This window comes from Pezoporus flaviventris, unplaced genomic scaffold (genome assembly GCF_033815535.1).
Source record: "Pezoporus flaviventris isolate CSIRO_AGI_PZ_B2104156 unplaced genomic scaffold, CSIRO_AGI_Pfla_v1 ptg000015l, whole genome shotgun sequence".
Taxonomy (NCBI): domain Eukaryota; kingdom Metazoa; phylum Chordata; class Aves; order Psittaciformes; family Psittacidae; genus Pezoporus; species Pezoporus flaviventris.
In genome coordinates, this window is record NW_026892563.1 from 10,634,182 (window position 1) to 10,651,248 (window position 17,067).

At 40.2% G+C, this 17,067-nt stretch overlaps 1 protein-coding gene across 1 annotated transcript in view; it reads right to left on the minus strand.

The window, feature by feature from the left end:
• The window catches only part of MED14 (mediator complex subunit 14), a 37,847-nt gene extending 21,942 nt beyond the window's left edge, over positions 1 to 15,905 (minus strand). Inside the window, exons 1-9 of the mRNA XM_061453397.1 lie at positions 15,572 to 15,905; positions 13,461 to 13,487; positions 7,867 to 7,972; positions 7,021 to 7,194; positions 6,119 to 6,248; positions 4,173 to 4,301; positions 3,698 to 3,805; positions 2,097 to 2,229; positions 1,406 to 1,556 (exon numbers count right to left, since the gene is read on the minus strand). Coding sequence (XP_061309381.1) covers positions 1,406 to 1,556; positions 2,097 to 2,229; positions 3,698 to 3,805; positions 4,173 to 4,301; positions 6,119 to 6,248; positions 7,021 to 7,194; positions 7,867 to 7,972; positions 13,461 to 13,487; positions 15,572 to 15,753 — 1,140 coding nt within the window. The 5' untranslated portion in view covers positions 15,754 to 15,905. The remainder of the gene's footprint in view (positions 1 to 1,405; positions 1,557 to 2,096; positions 2,230 to 3,697; positions 3,806 to 4,172; positions 4,302 to 6,118; positions 6,249 to 7,020; positions 7,195 to 7,866; positions 7,973 to 13,460; positions 13,488 to 15,571) is intronic.
• Positions 15,906 to 17,067: the final 1,162 nt, after the last annotated feature.

Sequence of the window (17,067 nt, forward strand, 5' to 3'; positions counted from 1 at the left end):
ATACAGAATTTCAGTACATGCTTTGCATATAGCAGAACGATCTTCCCCTGAAGATTAGCTTTCCAAAGCAAGGCCCTAAAAATTAAGTGGTTTTACATCCACAAGAGCATTTCAACTCAGCAGCTGCTATGAGTTAAATCTTCCTCACTATCAATTACACGTTCTATAGCTATATACAATTTTCAGTAGGTTAATGTATAATAACCTCCTTACACAAACACATTTATTCGTGTCACTGTTTTATACAGTATCTTAAATAGAAACAGTGTGCTATCTACATCATCACAGCTGAGATATTTCAAACACTAGAACAGAAGCGTAAATACCATAACTGATATTTTTTTTAAGCTCTGAGTAAATAGTTATAAAGGGAGTCAGCATTAACTTTGACAAATCTCAAATTTAGAATAGCTTCATATCTTAAACTACAGACTGTAGGCCTGATTCAGTGACTTAGATTGATTGCATCAGCTCCAGTAGAACTTCAGCAGATATTCTAGATAAAGCATATTTTCCTAGATTTAGCCATAAATACAGCACCTTCACTAAATTAACTGTGTATTTAGCAGCCTAAATGTGCTAATTTAGGTTATTAAATGAGTAAATTTAGTGTATGTTTACTATACTAATAGTAGAATTTCCACTCTACAAGTATAGTAAAAGGCTACTATGCTCCACTAAGTTTCCCACATGCCTCTGCAGCCCAAACATATGAAGTCTTTGCGTACACCATATAGAGACTTGTCTGTCAGACTTGGTAAACAGGACGGGCCAAGAGGCTCAAATACAAAGTATGTACAGCAGGTAAAGGCTATTGTCAGTAGAAAGTTCTGTAAGACAGGCCACATGATGTAATCTAGTTAGTAGTAGCGTAAACCCAACCTTCACCTAACACTTGCAACAAGCAAACTATGATAAGCTTTTCCGCATAAGATTTCCAAATCATAATGCAAGATTTTTGAAAGCTAATAGCACTACTGGGTTGCCAACTCTAGTGACATGGGGAAGCTGACTTTCAGAGGAAGTTTATGCAGCATCTCCAGGAAGATGGAGATTAGAGCCAGCTCTTCCCTTTTCTGTCTATAAAGCACTTCAAGCCAAAAACTAACCATAAGTGAAATTTTGTTGCTCTTTCCCCCCAGCCTCTGCATTCTGTCTCATAAGTGGTATATAACACACTGTGAAGTACGTGTAATTTTTAAGATTAAGTAAAGGCCAATTAATTTGTAACAGCAATTTCAGGTCCTAATATAAATACTAACCAACACAACCTAGTTGAACTGTTCACTAGAACTCTTAGAAACACCTCTTTAAATAGAATCAAAGAGAAACAATCTGACAGTGCAAAGGATTTTTATGGTTTTGATTTCTAAAACTAGATGCCTACTGCAAAACAAAGCTTTACCTTCATGGCTCTTTCCATCAGTTTGGAATCACAGGCTGGCAGTGGAGGCTCATGAGATATTTGTAAGGGTTTTGAGACATCAGTTTCATCAATCTTAATAGTGACCTTATGAACAGATGCAGTCCCTGTTTTCCTTCCAAGCACCTGTTGACTTTAATTAAAGATAATAATTAAACCATGTAACTGAAACAGTAGAAAATATGTTTTTCAATAGCTGATACTTGATTTTGAGAATTCTGGTTGAATATAAGACTGAACTGAAAAAAAACCCAAATTTGTTTAATTTTACATTTTAATGCAGAACTGCTGGTAAACTGTAGTCACATAAAGAAGTTTTAGATGGCAGCAAATTTAACACAGTCAGAAGATCATTAGGATTATGGTGTTTTTTTTTAATTTTATCAACTGCAAGTCAAGCAACGGTAAAAGACTGACAAAGAACTAATTAATTTAGATGTTCATGTGAATACAAGCTGAGTTGTAAGTGTATCTTTTTTCTACTGTATGTTAATGTACATCACTCACTTCTCTGCAAGTCAAGCAACGTGTTTAGCTACTTAATTACAAAATTTAGGAGTCTCACATCAAAAAGAAAGTACATTTCTGGAAATTAAGGCTCAAGCTTAGCAAATGAAAACCCTCCTTTTATTTAATTTATCGTTTGCTAACAGCCCTTTTAAAATCAACTTACTTCCAAACAGAGAGTGAGAGACATTTCCCTGCATGATACCGCTCCACTTGCACAAGGTCGCCCCAGCGCTCCCGAATCAGCATTAGTGTTTGTGAATGCAAGACTTCCAACTGAAGTGCTAAGCAGAAGGAGTCTAATGAACTGTGTTAAGAAAGTAAGACTTTCCAAAGGTCTGTACACTACATAAATCCATTTGTCACAAAAATGGACAGCAACCATTGTGGAGAAGGACTTGGGGGTGCTGGCTGACAAGAAGCTCAACATAAGCCATAGTGTTTGCTCACAGTTCAGAAAGTCAACTGTATGCTGGGCTGTATCAAAAGAAGCATGACCAGCAGGTCAAAGGAGGTGATCCTGCCCCTCTGCTCTCAGGAGACCCTACTGGGTCTACACAGTTCTGGTGTCCCAAAATAAGAAGGACATGGAGCTGCTGGAACAAGTCCAGAGAAGGGCTGGAGCACCTCCTGTATGAAGACAGGCTGAGGGAGTTGGGGCTGTTCAGCCTGGAGAATGCTGTATGGAGAGCTCATAGCAGCCTTCCAACATCTGAAGGGGGCCTAGAAGAACGCTGGAGAAGGACTCTTCATTAGGGACTGCAGCGACAAGACAAAGGAGATTGGGTTTAAACTTAAACAGGGGAAGTTCAGGTTAGATATAAAGAAGAAGTTCTTTACTGTGAGGATGGTGAGGCACTGGAACAGGTTGCCCAAAGAAGTATAAAATGCTCCACCCCTGGCAGTGTTCAAGGCCAGGCTGGACAGGGCTTCAGGTGACAGTCGTGTGAGGTGTCCCTGCCCATGGCTGGGGGCTTGGAACTAGATGATCTTCAGGTCCTTTCCAACCCTAGACATTCCATAAAAGTCAGACAGGATGCTGTCTGAAAACACACTAAAGTACTTATCCAGAGATACTAATCCAGTGTGTGTAAACATCAAATCTCTTATCTAAGGCAGGATGTTAGACAAGAGTGTCACAATAGTTTTGATTCGTAGATTTTAGCTCTAATAATCTTTTAGGGAAAAGAAGATTACTAACAAAGAAATTTAATTCACCCTATAGTTACCACTAACCCGTCTCCCATGGTCACCCTAGAATAACATGATTCTGTTTTGTTTCTGCAGAAGCTGTTTCACTGAAAACTGTTTCTCATTGACAAAAAATATGCCCTTTGCATGTAGCAAATAACTTCCTGCACATGCTGCATCTCACCTTATTTTTCACACAGGTGCAACACAGTTAGCACATCATCATCACCTCAGTGCAGTTCTTGGCAGCAAGAATTGTCAGCTCCCATGCCCTCCAAGTCAGTACTGTACTCTGTCTCTGAAACAAGACATGCAGCCAGCCAGCTGCTGGTGGACTGACTTACCACAACCTGCTGTCCTGAGTACCAAACCTCTACCTTTGTTGATTTAAGTGTGTGAAATCAAATTTTACATGCTGGCACCTGAGTATAACTGCTTCCAAGGCTATCATTTTTAGTCCACATCCAGATGTTTCCCCCTAGCTTACCAGGGAATCCATCTTCCTTGCCTTCCAGCTACTAGGAAGAGCAAGGCTACATTAAAAAGCTTATTCAGAAGCAGCTTTCAGAAGGATACGCAGACAGTTGTACATGTCCTGAAGTGGCTTTTCATCAGCAAACAGCCTTGACTGGACCAGCTGATGGATGAAGTTGATCTGCATGCTGTGAACCAAGGCTCGACCATCTTTCACGAATTAAAAAAAAACAACAAACAAAACCCCAAACCATTAGACATCAGGAAACTAGGCTTTTAAATAATTAAATGAATTAATAAATTGAAAAGAAAAAAATCCAACAACTTCCACACCAGAATTTCTAATAAAATAACAAAATCCTTGGTTTACTCTAGATATTTCAGACTACAACACTAACACAGTCTACCTTTGTTAAGGTATTAAAAGCATATAGAACAAGGTTAAAACAAGAATGGTATATACAGCCTTATTATCTAAGCTGTGATATGCAAAAGACCCAGTATAAGCAAGACTTATACAATATCAGAGATGAGCATGTTGAAAAGGAAGTGTTAACAATTGATTTTTTTTTTTTACCACCAGTTTCCTTGTCTTCAACCAAGATTTCCAGTTTGAGAAGGCGCCAGGGGATGTCAGGGTCATCACCCATCACTGTCAAGGTGGCCTCAAACTCACCCTCAACTCGGAACTTCACACGGCCATTGGCTAAGGAAGAGAATAATGCTTTATTTCACTCAGTCTCTTAAGATCACAGAATCATAGAATGGTTTGGGTTGGAAGGGACCTTAAAGATCATCTAGTTCCAACCCCCTGCCATGGGCAGGAACACCTTCCACTAGCCCAGGTTGCTCAAAACCCTGTCCAACCTGGCCTTGAGATGCCTCAGAACATCAGTGTGGTAGTTTCCGGCACTTACAATGGATTACTGCCCTATGGTTTCTGCTCTGTTGCACCTGTTTCTGTGCAGCTCTGAAGATTTCACAGTTGCTTCTGCATTAGAATCTGTGTCAATAAGCAGCATAGACACATGTACCAAAAGGTCCTGAACAGCAGTACTTTAGTCACAATAACTTGTTAACACTTGTGCTACTATAAGACAGAGTAACACTGAGCTGAGTACCAGCCTGACAAATTACACAAACAAAATGTGTGGCTTAATTTTTCCAGTTCTTTGCTACATCAATAATGAATACTTTAAGCACTATTCAAAAGAGGTTCAGAACCTGATCTCAGCCTAGGCTGAAATCTAGCCCTGGAAGCACATCTCATTGCAAACCATTTATTCAACATTACAACAGTATAACTCAATTTTCATGTGAGGAAGATAATATTTTGCATAATTCATATATATGTGCACACAAGCAAAGATTATGCATGCTATCTAATCAATATATACATCCTCACACCTGTGGACAGTGCTATCAGTTTCAAGAGCTGGGAACAAAGTTTGTCCAATTCACATGAGCAAGGTCATAAAGAGAATGAGTGGCAAAGCAAACTATTTAGTACAAGTCCTTATTATAACCTATGGGCCAGCTGCCTTCTCAGTCACTTAACAAAACATGCCATATACATCTGCAATTACAGACATATAGAAATCTTCCTATAGAAATGTTAAACATTTTAACTCACAGTTTCATTTTCAAAATCACCCCAGGCATGCTTTTAAAACAAATTAAAGCCCAAACCAAAAACTAATAGTCACTGAAATACTTAGTCAACTGAAAAATCTGAAGAGCTCAGACATATATCCATTTACGGTTTTGTTAGACAAAAATGGCTCTAATGCTAGTACTGCAAACATTCACATAGGGACCAATGAAAACTATACTCATCAATTTAAGTCTGTGAGATACAGTTTACACATGGCTAACCTTTCCTTAGTTCAATGGACTAGGTCCATTCCTGCCCTATTCTCTGTGATTCTGCAATAACCTAGTCCGGTTCATAGCCATCCTTCCTGTAAAAAGGATCATCTTAATGTCTATCACTACTTGGGCTAAATGAAAATAGGGATCTGAGAACAGATTAAGAGATGTGGCACTGTAGGGAGGCACAGAACAAAAGGCACGCATAAATACCAACAATTCTATGCATGAAGATGAACACTGAAACAGATTTAAAAAGCAACACTAGAGTGACATGTTTAAGATAAAGTTCAAATAAAGACTTAACAGTTTAATTAAATTGTATTTTAAAATAAGATAAAGCAGTTACATTGTTAGGCCTAAGACTCTTCCATAACACATCTGCTGAAAGAGCAAGAGCATGTCTACAACCTTTTGCCATTACCTGCACAGGATTTCTTCCTGAAAGTAAATAATATTTCAGCAGTATTATCAGTGCTCTTATTTTTCAAAAGAGGAAAACATATTTTGATGTCATATAGAAACAGGCTTGAAGCCTTAATAGATGAGCATGCCTAATGGTCTCATTGAAGCTATATTTGTTTTATCACTAAAGCAACAATTTTAAATCAGCCTGCAATAATGTGTTCATCAAAAGGTCATTCCAGTTCTTACCAACTGTAAGATTTGCCAGCTGCGGAGGGAGATCTGTAGTCACTAGTCGATGCCGAAGTATCTGGTTTAGCTGATGAAGTGTGGTTTGTTTCTCACTCTTTGTTATTGGGTCAGGAGGGATTATTTTATCCTGTTAAAATAAACACAAATAAGTCTGCATATCTCAAACATGTGCTATACATCAACAACAGCAATGGAGAAAACTAACCAGACTAGAAGTCTGAAAATATAAATACTACAGGCCCTTACACACAGTGATGTTTTGTATCTTACACTCAGATTTGTTTTCTAGTTGATTACATTTTACCTGAGACTGACCACTGAATAAAATTGATCAGCTTGGGTCAATTAAATAAATTCAGGGCCTTACATCAGGCTAAACTTTTTTTAAATACTAAGATTTGAAAGTCAATCCTTACCTGTAGCTATAGATCTAAGTCACAGGCACAACTATTTATATTACTTCACAAAATCTTGTCATTCTGCATTTTAACAGTAATAAAAGACAGAAGCATTAAAGAGAACTTTTAAGAATTTCAGTACATCTCTAAATACAGGCAAAACCTCTAAGAACAACAGATGTCTGTATCTCCTTTTCACACTTCATTTTTCTAGGATGGTGGCTTAGCATGTGCAAATATTTAAATAACCAAGGAAGAAAAGTTGCTACTCATCCTAGAGCAGAACTAGTTTAAATGGAGAGAATGTTTTACTGGGAAAGCATAACTTGTTCAAATAGGAAGTGCTCTGCATGAGAAAACTGTCTCTACAGAGACTTGGCACTAGGCCTGTATTAAACTACAGTTCCATTTGCACATAGATAATTAGTTTCATTAACATGCATTTAATACTGTACAAGGAACTTCCCCACCCCACCCCCGATGTATGGTAGCATTATTTACCCTAATGCAGGTAGGCAGACGTGGGTATGATCCAGTCGTCAGAACATCAATAGCATATGGGATAGCAAAACTAGGTAGACGAGCATGAACCAAAGCATCTCTAGCTAGCGATGCCAGACGATCAGCAGTGTCCACAAACAGAATAGCTTGCTGATCTAAAAAACTTGATATCATCTATCAAGGGCAAGGAGGAAAAAGAAATTAAAAGAAAAAAAAAAGTAGGTGGGTAAAAAAGAATGCAGAAATCAATGCCCCTTTATATTCAGTTCATCTAGTGCAATTAACTAAGATGATTTTATTTGCCACTTCCAATTCAAGTAATCGGATCTTTAAAATATGGAATTAATATTCTGGCCATTTCTTACATTCATATACAAGGACACTTTAAATCTGCATGCCATTATTGATTCTGTGGAGGATCTGTAAAGCCTCACAGCTCTTCATCTGATGATTACTACTGGAATGCAACCATACTTGTTTGTAAGCACTACGGGTTTGTTTTTTGCAACATTCTGGACTTTATTCTTATTTAACCTAGAACAGGATGAAAGTGACTAATACACTGATCATCATCTTCCCTGTGCTATTACCTAACCCCAAAGCACTCTTGAAACTCTGTCTAGACAAGCATTTCATTTTTTGCCACTCATGAGTTTTTAGGAACACAAACTGTTAAAAAGATTACACAGCTTTAAATAGGAAGAAACTGGTTATAATTTAATATTTGATTGCCTATGAAATCGTCTTTTTTTCCTTTTTAACTTCTATAGTGAGCAGAAGTTCGGGTGTACCAAAATCCCATATGACTTAGAGATTATTTCATACCAAACTCTGTTGCAAACTTACCGCACATTTTTCCACCTTTCCAGCATTATTAGCCCATTTGACCAAGGCTAACAAACGAACAAACAGCTGACGAGTGCGACTTGCAAACTGCACTATTTCTATTTTTCTGGAAAAAAAGCATATGTAAAATCAGTGCTCAATTTATACAAAAAGCTGCACTAAAACTATGCCAATAAAAGAAAAAGCTGCAATGATAACTGCTAATTGTGTTAATGAAGGCATCACTAATATATGGTTTGTTTGATTAGAACATGGAAAAAAAGCTCAGTGTTCGGAATATCTAAATGCTAACAACATACATAGATTCTAACCAACCAAGACAGTCTGGGGAAACAAAAAAGCATATTCACACGAATTAATTACTAATTTTAAGAGAAACAATTCCACAGTGAACTCAATTGAATTATTTTTATACCTTTTACAGGATTTCACCAGGGCTTATGGTTGAGTTTAAAGCAGACAAAGCAATATACCTAAGGGTTAAAGGACCTGGTAGTAATATTACAAAGACACAAAATAAGCTCAGAAATAAATCAGATACTGTACAAAATATCACTCTAGTAATTTCAGAATATCTTTACACAGTATGTTACGATATACTACCATTTTGGCAGGAAAGGGGGGGGGGGGTGGGGGTAGGGAAGACCACAAATATTTCTTTCCATTCCTACCTTGCAAAGAAATTTGGGTAAGAATAAATCACTTAAAGTCAATATTCCTTCCACCTGCTTTTTATGAGGCAGTCAAAATGAGGCAATGTATGTTTGCATGTCTTAGGAGTTAGTTTTCATAAAAGAGAACATGAAGGAAGCACACCCAGATTTTTCCCCTTCATTACAGATCTATATTGTAGATGCATTAGACAAGACACGCAGATCTACAATGTAGATCTGTAATACCCTACACTCTGAAATACGATTTCATCTACCGTTTATAGGAGTTTTCCTCCCTTTCTACATGCTCAATTTATTAGTATCACCATGGTTTTCTAGTTACTTTGAAAAAGACCCAAACCGAAGCTTTTTTCCTGACAGGGTTTTCTGCACTAACAAAAATGTGGGCAAAAATAATACTAATCACTGCAACAGATATTCGCATCTACCAAACAGAAGTCACACCTTCTGATCCGAATCTGGAAAACACATATTCGTAACATAGATAGAGCCTGCTTCTGCTGGAAGTTTTGGTATAATGATGTTAACTGTTTTGTGTAGTAAGTAAAGCATGATCTGTTTGTAGCATATGAACATTTAGGCCAGAAGCACAACTAATACCATCTGGTCCAGTTTCGTGCATTACATACTACAAACATCATCCAAGAACTTGGGCATTAAGCCATTAACTTCTCTGTGTTCTACAGCATGAGTTTTAAAATGGCATTCAGCCCGATACTAAATTTTCAAGTGGTGGACGCACCGCTGCGTGTACATACTGCTCAACCAGCTACGAAAACAAGATGCTGAGAACTGCAACAGATTCAGAAAGACTTTATGGGATCTGAGAGACTTCTACAGTGAGACTTAAGAAAGCCATTAATTTCTCAGACAAACTTCATATAGAAGTTGCTAAATTCTAGGAGTTACATCAGTCAATGTGGTGAAAATTGCACAATAACAAGAAAAATTCAAACTGCTGTTCTGTAACCAGGAATCAAAAGTATATCTTCCTTTCTCCCCCACTAAAAAAAAACCAAAACCAAACAAACAGAAAAAGTATAGCAATTTAATAATGAAAATGACTGATAAAACTATACACAGTATTTCAGCAACTGTTCTGTTAATACCACATGTATGAAATTATAGAAGATTTGTTACTTCTACTTTGCAGAATCGATTTTACTGCCTTCCTTTGTCCTTCATTATAGATACAGGACATTATGCTGGGCTGCACAAAAGATTTTATTCAAGGAAGATGAAACAAGGGGAGAGAAGTATTAGCTACAGTAGAAGAATAACAAGTTGACGACCACCTAAGCAAGCTTGACATACAAAAGGCCATTAGACTGGGTGGAATGCATCCAAGGGTGCTGAGGGAGCTGACCCATGCCACTGTAAAGTTGCTCCATATCATTTTGAAAAGGCAACAGTGATCTAAGGTCTTGATGACTGGAAAAAAGGCAAACAAAGCAAACACCATGTCCTTCTTCAAGAAGGATCTAGGGACCTATGGGCCAGTTGGCGTAAGTTCAGTTAATAACATTTATAGAACAAATCCTTCCAGAAGCTATGTCCACATAAATAATGGACATTAAAGGAGCCTGGAAACAGCCAGCACAGATTTGCCAATGGCAAACCATCCTTGATCAACGCAATTACCTTCAACAGGATGATCAAGGGGAGAACAGAAAACACATTTGTATTGACTTCTGCACGGTTTTCGACCAGATCTCGCGTGGCATCCTTCAAGCCAAGCTGGTGAGATATGGTATGGGTAAGTGGACTGCAGGTAAGTAAAAAACTAGGTGGACTGCTACAAACAAAAGGCTGTGACCAGCTACCACTTGGGTTTCTTTAATGCTGGTTACTAGCGGTGTTCCTTGAGGGTCAATACTGGGACTAATACACTTTAACACCTCCATCAACAACCTGAATGATGTGAAGGAATGCACCCCTTGGAAGTGTGCAGGTAGGAGCAAACAGCAAAACAATCCTCAGCTGATTGGAGGAACTGGCTGACAGGAACCTCATGATGCTCAGCAAAACCACATGTAAAGTCCTGCACCTGGAAACAAACAATCTCATGTAACGGCACAAGGGGGGTACTAAGGTGCAGCTGGGCAACAGCTCTGCAGAAGTGGACCTGGGCGTCCTGGTGGATAGGTGAACAGGCATCAGCAATGTGCCCCTGCAACAATGACAGCCTTCATTAGCACCAGTGCAGCCTAAGTCAAGGAAGGCAATTATTTGCCTTGAGTCAGCATTTGTGAGACTACATCTGAAGCACGATATCTGGTTTTACACTCCCTAGCCAAGAAAAATACCGCCCTACAGAAGTGTGTCAGGGGCTGGAACACACGATATACAAGATAGGGCTGAGGAAATTGTGTTTGCTTCTGCTTCAGAAGGCTACTGTGAGATGCTACTGCCATCTTCAAATATCAAAAGGGGCATTATAAAGAAGACAGAACCAGACTCTTCTCAGAGGTGCAAAGAGCTGAGGGACAACAGCCACAAACTAAAACAGTAATAAACCAGTTAGACATAAGAAAAACCAAAGAAACACAGAGTGATGCAGTAAAAGACTCAAGCAGGTTGGCTAGAAAGGTTGCATGATTTCCATCCTTGAAGATACTTAAAACTCAACTGGATGCGACCCTGACTTTGAAAGTGTCTTTTACTTTAAGCAGAGGGTTGGACTAGGTACCTCCAAAGTACTATTCGAACCAAAATTATTATCCATGTCTGTGAAGGAGTGAAATAACAGTCATTTTGTCATTAGAAAAGAACAGAACTCAATGTTTCCAAAAACTGTCTCTGTAATTGCATGGTTACTGAAGTCATGAACAACATGTTTTTATAACAGCTCTGAATGCTTTTTTTTTCTTTTTAATCTTGCATAGATGATAGAGTCCTTACTGTGAGTTTGAGAAGTAACTAACTACTGCAAAACCATCACGGAAACTGTCTGGTTTTAGGAAAACAGTATGCTTATATAGTTCTTGGAAGTACTTTAACCACAGTTCTCTTTTAAATACTTCTCATCAGGAACTGTTCATTCAAGAACACAGGTGGAAAGTTTTACCTTACATTTCCCTAAAACAGAAGACAGGGCCTTGCAAAGTCATTATAATCCAAATTCCAGTTAAATCTTACTTAATTATAGAATCAACTAGATTGGAAAAGCCTTTTAAGATCATCAAGTCCAACCATATATATATTATACATTGCTGTATTTATATGAGTTTCCCACATATTACATTTTATTGGAGAATAAAAAGGGAAAGAAAGAATACAGAGCAGAAAAAGGTCTTCATTATCGAAAAGTCCCTGGATTTACTTCAGGACTCAGAATTATTGATTTTACACAATGGCACTGATGTTTTTTTTTTTAACCCAACCACTTCCTTCTTGTTGCAAGAGTTATTTACTCCTAACACTGATAACTAATAAATGTGCCTTTAGAAAGATGAGAAAAAATACACTATGATGCATAATTTCCTGTCAGTTTTTCTCCCCACAGCATTTAGCTAGGCACTGCAGTAATGAACTTAGATTTTATGTGAACTTTATTAGAGGATAATACCATCACATCTTCACCGAAGTATGTATGCCATGTCACCAGGCTAGCCTGAAGAAACGGCTTGAACTACTGCTGCCATTACAGCTCTCAAAGCTAGGAAAACCAGAATAATCTGGATAATTAAACTATGTTCCTTTCAGATTTCCTCCAAGAGCTGAAAAGCCACTTCACGAAGAAGAATTGCAAGTCAAAGCTAACACGCATACGAATATTTAATTTCAAGACAATCTCAACTGTAGAACATTCTTCATAATTACTGAAGGTTGCCTTGTTTTCCTTTATCTGTAATACATTGTTGCTTCAGACCTGTGTGACTCACAAAGTAGATTCCAGCTTTACCAAGAAATGCTAAACATCCAAATGGGAGAAGCCTCCCCACCAGTACGAGGGAGCTCTAGACCCAAGTTGAATGTAATTTCCTCAGCAAATAGTGTGATAATTAAAAACAAACAACACCACACACATTGTTTCTCTTTGTAAGAGATACATAAAGAAAAGGGGCACAAGGAATCCCAGGTTATGATTCCCTGAAAATGGGATTAACTCCATAACATGTTATAAGAGTTCTGGAAGATTTGAGATAACTGTATTAATGATCATTATGCTACACAGAATTTTTTATATTCTTCATTAGCATTCCTCAGAATATCATAGCTGCTGTATGTCTCCAAAGAAAGCTAGGTCAATTGGCATGTCAACATAAATAAACAATTTTCTGACAAGCTCCATAAAATTTATTCAGATAAACAAAAAAGTAAATCAGGATACTTCGTCTTGGGAGGGGTGAGGGAAAGGCTTGTTTTGGTCTCCTGCATTTGTTCTCAAATAATCTTCACACTCCAAAACCACATAGAAGTAGAAAACAGTGCTCATGATAAGAAAGATCAGGTAACATGGAAAAAAGCAGAAGAGAGGTTTTTACCTTGTTTTCATTGTTGAACTGCTTCCTCCAAACAAAGTTTCTTTATCACACTAACTAATATCTATTTAGGTTCTTCAGTTCCCTTTCACATCAATTTAACTGTCACTTCATTGCTTCAAGAGTCATTAAGAGAAAAATGCCTGTAACAGAGCTCACCTACTGTAACAGCAACAGTATGTTACTGAACAGTGCAACAGAAACAAAAAGCCAAACAACAACAAAACCATAACCCAACAAAAACTAATATTGGCATTGATGCTGAGAAAACTCTTGAACCTGTGTAGTGACAGCCACAGATACAAGGCTTATTTTCTTGCACAAAGTCTAAAAGTAGGAGAAAAAAATATTCTATTTAAACAGCTCTATATTAATCTTAATATCCTGAAAGTTCCATATTTTAACATGCATTACAGATTGTCTTTTTGTAACTCACCTCTCCATGTCAGTCTTTCTTGGTAACCTGTATAAGGAAAAAAAAAAAAAAAGCCATATTATAAATTGTTTATTACATTTCAGACTCCTAGAAATCTCGTTAGTACCCTTCAACTAAGTACAAGAAGAAATTCCACATACCTATAAAGAGCATGTCAAAATTTCTATGATTGAAAACGTTTCCTAAATGCAGTAAAATTACATGTTTGACAAAGGAAGTAGCTTGGCAGCTCTAGAAAGCAGCCTCATTAAAGGGGGGGGGGGGGGATAAAATCAGGTGTAGAACAGCACCACAGGGCGCCTGCTGCTACTGTGTGCCAGGCAAGCTGGAACCGGTCAAATTAATTTTAAAGCTTGATGAAGTGTGCTGAAATCACAAGAGTTGTACTAATCTAATGAGCCACACAGTACCACCATCCGTGCTTTGTAACTGATGACTTCCACTAAGCATCCATGACTAGAGTTAAATAATTCATGGTAGTAATCCCAGAACATCTGCAGCAAGTGTCAAAATATGCTGTTTCCTGAGTTGTTTGAAATGAGTTTCTCTTTTCTTTTGAATTAATCTAGAAGTGGAGAAATGTCATCCTTCAGAAATATCAATGACCTGTGTGACTGATTCTACTGCAGAGAGCGTACTATATTTCTGTAATGTTCCACAGGTATCACTGGCATCTCATTAAAAAGGTTATTTTTTTACTGTAGGACTAAAATAGCAATAAGCTGGTGCTGGTAAAAGAATGAGAAATCATTTTGTTGGAAATAAGGAGAAGACTTTGCAACTGGGCTTTCTACTAGCCAAGTCCATGCTTTACGGGAAAAATCTAGCTTACTCTGCCTTTGGAGGGGATATCACATAGCTTACAAACTACTTGCTGAATCAAAGCACCCAAGGAATTCCTGTGTTGTTCGCACCACCCATTTTATTTTGTACCTTAATTACGTACTGAAGTCAAAAGGACCTCCTCTACACCTTAAGACAAGAATAAATGACATCACAGGCACACGCTCCTAGAAGAATGCATACAGTACCAATTACTGTCTGCACATACCACAAGCACACAGGATGTTTCCTGAATGGCATTTCAGAAGTTCTTACAAAGCAAAATTCTAAAATTCTAAAACTCCTCATCCTTTCCAGAGTTTGAACACTCTCAACCCCACGTCAAGCAAAACTGTGTTTGCCTTCTTACCAGATACGTTATAGTTATTTTACAATAACTATACCTATTTTTTTCCTATTTGTTCTCTATGTCACTTCTTAAAACATACAGGTTCCCCACAGGAACATCCAAGGTTAAACAAAGTAAAAGGGAAACAGGTTTCTTAAAAGTACAGATGCTTTCAGGAAAGCTTTTCTTGGCCCAAACACATTCCTTTGTTTTGCCACTTCAAACACAACATCAGCACAGTAGATCACAAAGTAAATGTAAATAACTTACTTATTTCCCCAAAACAATCAGATGATATTTTCAAAAGTACACAAGTAACTCAAGGAGTTGCAGCATTTGAAAATATCTCTGTTTCACTTGTTTCAGTTTTGTGCGTTCTGGTATCGGTACAAACGCCACCACTGGGTTTTCTGACAGTAACTTGGAGGCAAAGTTAAGCTATTAAGATAACAACCTGCATCAGGCTGCCTTCCACTCCCTGCCATCATTTTCTTAGTTTGGGTTGGAAAGGACCTTAGAGATCATGCAGTTCCAACCCCCCTGCCATGGGCAGGGACACCTCATACTAGACCAGGTTGTTCCAAGTCCCATCCAATCTCGCCTTGAACACTGCCAGGGGATGGGGCACGCACCACTTCTCTGCATAACCTGTTCCAGTGCTTCACCATCCTCACAGTGAAGAATTTACTCTCTTTATGAGAGCCCACTCAGCAACTTTCACTAAGCCCCCCGCGTATGGCCCAACACAGATACAAGCCTGCACAAACAGGGCATTTCCACGGGGTGGGAGAAGGGGAAGGAGCAACCAGCTCCTCATCACCGGGACAGATCCCCTGCGAGGCCTCCCATCCCCTGGGATGCTGGGAGGTGGCACCGGTAAGCCCTAGCAGCTGGACAGGAAGAGGCGCGGGAGCCAGCCGGGGTAGTTTAGGGCACTCACAGGTCAGCCAGGACGGTGAGCTCGGCGTAGGTCCGGTGCAGCAGGAAGTCGATGAGGGTGCTGAGCCGATAGCCGGGACTGGCGGCGGCTGTCACAGCCCCGGGGGCTGGCGGGGCCGGGGCTGACGCGGGGCCCCCGCCGGCCGGCACCAGCTGGTTGCTCTCCAGCTGCACCGGCGCCATGGCGGCGGCGGCGGCGACAGCGCCTCAACCCCGGGCAGGAACCGCTCGACAGCCCGGGGGGCGGGGGAGGGAGCGCGGCCGGCGCTCCCGGAGGCACCGGCCCGCAGCCCGACTCACCCCGGACGGAGGGAGCGGGGCGCCCAGCGGCGAGGGCGGGCAGCGGCGGCACTGGAGGAGAACCGCAACACTCAAACCCCTCTGCTGGACGCAGGGGCCGCCGCCATGTTCGGCGCACGGAACCGGAAGCGAACAGCTGTAGCGGACCGGAAAGAGAACCTTTCCGGAACAGCCTCACTGGGGGGGCGGGGGGCTGGAGCTGGGGGGGTGGGGTTTGTCGCTGCTGCCGCCGGCGGCTGAGGGCGCGCGCGGGGTGTCCGTCGCGGCAGAGTTTCCCTGAGGTGGCGGGCCGAGGGGCGGGAAGGTGGCCGGGTTTGCGCGGCCTCTGGCGGTCTGGCGGCGGGGACGCTGAAGGGGCTGAGCCTGGCTGCCTCCTTGTAGGGCACGGCGGGGAGCGGAAATGGCGCCGTGCTCGGGAGCGAGCTGTCGGGACAAGGGCTGGAAGGTGCCTTTCCTGCTGTGCTTCCCGATTGAAGTGTCAGTAATTGACAAGGGAGGGGACGCAGCGGGGATGGCTCTCCCGTTGTGGTGAAATACAGGGCGAAGGAGAACCAGATGACTGGTTTAGCGTCTCAGAGAGGCTGATGCAGTTCTTCAGGCTGCAAGGAACGATGGTCTGCGTTAGGCGCTGGGCGGGCCTTGTGTGAAGGGTGCAGATCGATGCCGGGCAGTCGAGGTTAGGGGTAGCTTTCTGTGCATCCTCCTTTAAAGTCTCTGGTAAAGCAAGGGAAAGGAGCAGTGGGCAGGAGAGTGATCGGTGGGATCTGGTGATAAACACATAACCATGGGAATTTGTGCGTATTCTGTCTTCTGACGAGAGAAGGGAGGTCTGTAAATAACATGGATTTTTTTGTGTACTGGTTAGCAAAGTGGATTGTGTAAGGAAAGGAGCAGTATTTTGCTCTTGAGAATTTTATGATTCACTTGAGTGTTAAATGATAAATACTTGCCATATGATTACAAAGAAATCCCTGAAATAAGCACATTGTAGACAATAAATATCCAAACTCCTCAAAGTTTAATAAAAAAAAGGAAAGGTCTTACTTGTTTTGTATTAAATGTAGACTTTTTAAAACCTCTTAGCTCTAAGGGGAAAGTAAAAAATTTTTCAACCCGAGAAGTGTGGAATCAACAATTTAATGATGGCGATAATAGTAGAATGATAATAATGGCATCTATGCCAGCAACAAGAATAGT